At 48.3% G+C, this 5,156-nt stretch overlaps 1 protein-coding gene across 4 annotated transcripts; it reads right to left on the bottom strand.

The window, feature by feature from the left end:
* Positions 1–838: 838 nt before the first annotated feature.
* Fxyd4 (FXYD domain containing ion transport regulator 4) lies at positions 839–4,764 on the bottom strand. Of its 4 annotated transcripts, XM_037204234.1 has the most exons (8): positions 4,632–4,764; positions 3,117–3,212; positions 2,569–2,601; positions 2,419–2,442; positions 1,858–1,932; positions 1,746–1,782; positions 1,316–1,353; positions 839–1,224 (listed from the first exon to the last, which is right to left on the bottom strand). In XM_037204234.1, the coding sequence occupies exons 2-8, from the start codon at positions 3,154–3,156 to the stop codon at positions 1,205–1,207; spliced, it is 267 nt and encodes an 88-aa protein (XP_037060129.1). In that variant the 5' UTR covers positions 3,157–3,212; positions 4,632–4,764; the 3' UTR covers positions 839–1,204. The 4 variants fall into 4 exon arrangements, with proteins under 4 accessions (XP_037060129.1, XP_037060126.1, XP_037060127.1 ...); XM_037204231.1 differs by having other exon boundaries at positions 1,746–1,932; XM_037204232.1 differs by having other exon boundaries at positions 1,746–1,932; positions 3,117–3,182.
* Positions 4,765–5,156: the final 392 nt, after the last annotated feature.

Genomic DNA, 5,156 nt, shown 5'->3' with positions numbered 1-5,156 from the left:
GCAAGAGGAAGTACTTCAGAGTTCTGCTACCATGAAGCATACATAGGAAAAGCAGCTGAAAATAGGTGGGATCTGTCTGGTAACTTCTCCCAGATGTGTGGCTGGAAAGTGATCTAATCTACATCTCCAATCAAAGGTGTAGTAGGCAAGAGCCAGTTTCACTCCAATAGAGTTGTGTATAGCTTCCTAAGTCTTGGCTTGTGAGACAAAAAGCTCAACCTGTCACCAGAGGTTTTGAGCAGGCCTCCACCAGAGCTAAAGAGTACTGTGAAGCACCTCAAGGGGGCGCCGGCAGGTTTCGTTCTCCAGTTCTTTTGGTGCCCCTGAAGCTGCTGCCTCTCTGGATCATACCTGCAGTACAGTCACACAGAGGCACAGCCCAGGTCATTTTGCCCCCTGGACATTTGCATGCCCCGTTTCCTCATCCAGGGCGATTCTGCAGCAAATTTTTCTAACTTTTTACCTCTGAGGGCTCAATTCAGGTACTTCTTCTGGACCTGATTCTGGACCACTAGCATTACCTGCCCGCTTCCTGCCCCAAACACCCAGCATTCTACCCTACTCAAGAGGTGGGGTGCTACCAAGAGGTCCTTTGGGTTCTGGCTTTTGCCATTTAACTGTTCTTGCTGGCGTGAGACTGGATACACTCGTGCCCTAGGACATTGGAAATTCCCTCGTGTTGGTCTGAGGGCTATACAAGATTTTACCAGGGCAGATGGGTTAATGGAGCCCTGATGAATGGGATGCGGTTTCAGAGCAGCTGAGCCACTGAGGAACATTCTAGATTGTGTCAGGACTGCTGGGTTCTCTAGGCACAAAGTGAAGAATAGTCTTTGGATAAAAAACATTGTGCACCCCATGGTACATTTATTTCTGTGGGTCTTGCTAGACTGGATTGAACATTTGTGGCACACAATTAGTAGGGTCTTGCTGGGAGTGGGCTTCCAGATAAGAAGATACAGGACCTAGACAACTCCCGAGACAATCCCACAACCCTGTCCTCCCCACCACATCCACAGAGGGTTCACAAGACCACAAAAGGAGCAGCAAGACCAGTTTAATACAAAATAAGCTTGGGTCACCCTTCCCTATCACAGAAGACTTAGCAGTATGCGCTAGAGAGGCCATCGTGGAAGGGCAGGTCTTCAGAGAGTAGGAACAGGAGACTGGCAAGAGCGGCTTCCAAGTTTGTCCGCTGTTCAATTCAGCAGGTACCTGCAGAGCCTGTAGAGAGTTGGGTCAGTTGTTTCAGTGACCTATTCCCTCTGCTACCCCATCAGTCTCCATCCCTGCATCTTGAAGGGGTCCAGCTCACCTGGAGTGATGAGTGGGGTGCCTTTCCCAGGTAAGGAACTAGAGAAAGGAAGCACTCAGATTAGCATCAAGATCTTCTGTTGTCTTTACAAAGAGATGGCATATATTTGAGCTTTTGAGATAGGGTCTCATGTAGCTCAGGCTAGTCTTGAATTTGGTACGTAACCAAGAATGACCTTGACCTAATCTACTTTTACCAAGTTCTGGGAATATAGGTGTGCACTGCCATGCCCACTTGGGGGTACACCTTAATACTCTTATTCAATGGGTTTTTCCTGAATTGAGGCCATTGAGGGTTTATTATCTTCAAACAAATCCTACTTAAAGTCCAATGGATAGGCAGGCTGTCAGTCATTCTGTAGGTCTTAGAACTTTTATCACCACATAGGTGTGCTCAGCCAAAGGTACATACAACTGGGTCACTGTCTTACCTGGGCTTGTGACTGCGCCTACATTTGCACTTGCCACCTGGGAAAGCAAGAACATAGTCAGCCAGCCGAGTTTGAGCCTTCCTTTCCCGACTCTGCCAATTCCTGTACTTACTCAGGGCCATGGCTATTCCAGCGATGCACAGGAGCCCTCCAAAGATCAATCCACCCAGTTGTAGGCTCTCCCAGTCTTGGAGGAGGAGGTGTGCAAAGAGGAGACAATATCTCACAGTACCCTTACACATTCATTCAAAAGGTATTTATGGGTTTGGGGGTGTGGTTTTGTGGGAGGCCTTTACAAGCATTCACTGGCCCTATAAATAAGTGTTTGCCCACATGGCACTTACATCCCAGGCAGTGAAAAAGAGACCAATAGGTACATCATGTAATAGTGTCTCATGGGGACAAGTGCCATGAGAGGCAAAGTGGAAGAACCTTGAGAGAGGAGGACAAGGTTCATTGAGCTCAGTCCCCGGTTTCCAACCCCAGCTCCATGCCCCAGGGCACCCTCTTTCCTCACTGCATTGAGCTCTCACAAAGAACAGGTTTGATGTCCCACCCCACTTTGTATTGAGTTATGTACCACCCTCCTCAGCTGACCTGGCAAAGAGGTCCAAAGTAGACAAGGATTGAATGGGATGGGCGAGTAGGGGTGGGGGTTGGCACCAGCTCTTACCATAATAGAAGGGACCGCCTTCATCTACAGTAAATGAGAAATAGTAAATAAAATGAACACCAGGATTAGGAGACAGGATATGGCCTCTTAGAGGGGAAATGCAGGCATGTGGCAGATGTCATTTGCCAGGGTGCAGTGGTGGTTACTCACCAGTTGGTTCATTGGCTTCCAAGGCAGGCAGAGCTGTGTGGGAGAAGTGGAAGAAGCGGGTGTTTGTCTCACTCTGGTGTCTAAAATGACAGCTACCTAGAGGGGTCTGGGAAATGACTCTGGGCCTGTCAGGTGCCTTTCTCATATTTCAGTCCCAAGCAGGCCTTGGCTTTTGCAACTCATATTGAAGCCCATGTCTTCCCATTCACAGCCCTTCCTATTTCTTGCCCTGCTGTTCCTTCTTGTGCTCTGAACAGGATGCTAGATTCATTTTTAACCTTGCTCCAGAAGCTTTGGATAGAGCCAAAGGTTTGGATAGAACCTTTGCCTCTTGAAGAAACAGCACACCTTAATGTACATTGTCCATTTTCCACAGTCCACTGTCTCAATAGCCACTAAGCAGTTTTTTTCAGTGTTCTCATTCCACCTGTACAAATGTTTCATGCCACTGACATTTTAAGTGTAAACACATTTATTGGGCAGCAGTCATCCTCTGGGGAGAGGCTGTCTGGTCTCCAATGTCTTGGGAGGAGTGATAGAGAACTCACCTGCTAGCACCAGGAGAAAGGCACGGGTTACTCCCTTCATGTCAGGATACAGGGCAAGGCTGCAGGCTGCAGGTGAGATGCAGAATAGGCTGCAGGCTGCAGGCGAGATGCAGAGTAGAGGTAGGTGGGATTGGCTCTGGCTCTGGTCTGACCTGACCTGACCTGCCATAGCTCACTCCATTAAGAGCAGAACTTGTGTGAGAATTAAGAGGCAAGCACTTACGAAAATGACTGCTTTCTACTCTCACATCTACGGAGGGCACAAGTGACAGCCTTGGTAGGTGGACTGGTTAATTCTAGTTAAGTGTTCAAAACTCAACACCCTGCAGTGACCACAGAGGGCTTTGTGAAGAGCTTTACAAAGATACTGTCATCTGTATCATAAGAGATGGCGACAGAAGGGGATTCAGGAAGAGAAAACCACTGAAGTCAAATGGCTTTCCTAAGTCAGCAGGAGCGAGGCTTTCCTAACCAGGTGTCCAGACCTTGGCTATTCTGTCTGAAAAGATCTGGGCCTTGGGTAGCCAGGCTGAATTAATAGATTGTCTAAAACTCCAGCACCAGGGCTGGAAGGCGCATTTCCAGGCCTCCTCTCTTGGAGCTAGGGACTCTGTTCCAGGCAGCCCCAGATTGCACTCAGAGCATAGGCATCTGGTAGAAATGCCTGCTGGCGTGTGAAACATAGCTCCTTTCTCCTATGAGTAGGTCCTTTCCAGAGCCCCATTTACATGTTGTATGTGACACTCCTTGTAGAGCTGAATTTTAGAGAAAAATCCTCCTCCCCTTCTATGTGATGGTAGCTATAGGCTAGTGTCAAGGGTTCAGTTCTGAAGCCACTATTACTATCTCCTATACCTAGTTCTGGCCTAATGAAAGCACAGATCCAACACCAACTGGCTGGGCCCAGTCTCCTCTCATTTACTTGCCAGCCATGTGATTTAGTCGGTATCATATATGTGTTTTCAGTGTCTATAAATAATATCAACCTTGTAAATTATGCAGATGAGTTTAAGTGAGCTATGTCAGTCCTAAAAAAAATAAGCCCAGCACTGAAAACCTGCTACAATATATGCAAACCATAGGACCTTTTGCTCTAAGATGGAAAACTGGCTGAAAACTCATGGACATGAGAGTTTATTATGCTCCAGCCCGTTTCTGAAGCTGGTTTTCTCCCTTTTGTCAATTTCTCCTGTCCCTTCCCTCAACCCACAGCTCCTGCATTATGTCTCATTTCCATTTCACACGTACTTCTGCTAAAGGTTGGCTCTTACTTCCTCTAGCCCTGAATCCTCTGCTACACAGTCACAAAGTCAGAAGTCTCCAGTTCCCGGAAGGCCATCTCTGTCCTCACAATCTCCAAACAATTGCTTACTTCTCAGAGTCCTGATATCAGTATCCACCACCTTCAACCCTCAAACAATTGCTTACTTCTCAGAGTCCTGGGATCAGCATCCACCACCTTCTTCAATGGTCTCTTGGCCACCCCCTTCCAAGTCCTAGCAAATATCTACTCACCGTGAAGCTCACCCAAGCTAGGTTAGTGGTACGGGATGCAGAGAGCAAGTCTGAGGACAGCTGGATGGGTTCTGCTCTTTAAACCAAGGGGCTCCGCCCTGGGCCACACACCAGCAGTCTGGAGGGAACTAGTCCTACCTCTTATGTTCCTGTAGTCAGCCCTCCCCACCTGCTCTTAAGGACACAGCTCACTTACCACACCCAGGGTAGAGCCAGTGCTGGGTCCCAGGCCACTTAGAGCTAAGGAATGAGAGAAGGGAGAACTGTGGCTACTGGGCTTCAGTCCCTGCCCCAGAGGAAAAGGGGCTTCCTTAGTCTTTCTAGGTCCTGAAAGAAAGTCCCAGGGTTGGAAAGATGGCTCGGCAGGTAAAGGTGCTTGTTACTAGGACTGACAACCTGAGTTTGAGCCTCCAAACCCCCAGGGCTTCAAGAAAGCTGACTCAGATTGTCTGTGAACACACACACACACACACACAGAGTTAAAAAAGGCCCCGGGGGTTTAGGGTTCTGGCTTCTTGTGCCAAC

This window comes from Peromyscus leucopus, chromosome 3 (genome assembly GCF_004664715.2).
Source record: "Peromyscus leucopus breed LL Stock chromosome 3, UCI_PerLeu_2.1, whole genome shotgun sequence".
NCBI lineage: Eukaryota > Metazoa > Chordata > Mammalia > Rodentia > Cricetidae > Peromyscus > Peromyscus leucopus.
Note: the sequence above shows the minus strand (reverse complement) of the source record. Positions and strands in the feature narration are given on the sequence as shown.

Coding starts and splice junctions, on each gene's coding strand:
- Fxyd4 (XM_037204231.1), bottom strand. CDS start 3,156: ATGAAGGGAGTAACCCGTGCCTTTCTCCTGGTGCTAGCAG. Junction 2,443..2,568: donor GGAAGCCAATGAACCAACTG/GTGAGTAACCAC, acceptor CATTTACTGTAG/ATGAAGGCGGTCCCTTCTAT. Junction 1,354..1,745: donor AGGCGCAGTCACAAGCCCAG/GTAAGACAGTGA, acceptor TCCTTTCTCTAG/TTCCTTACCTGGGAAAGGCA.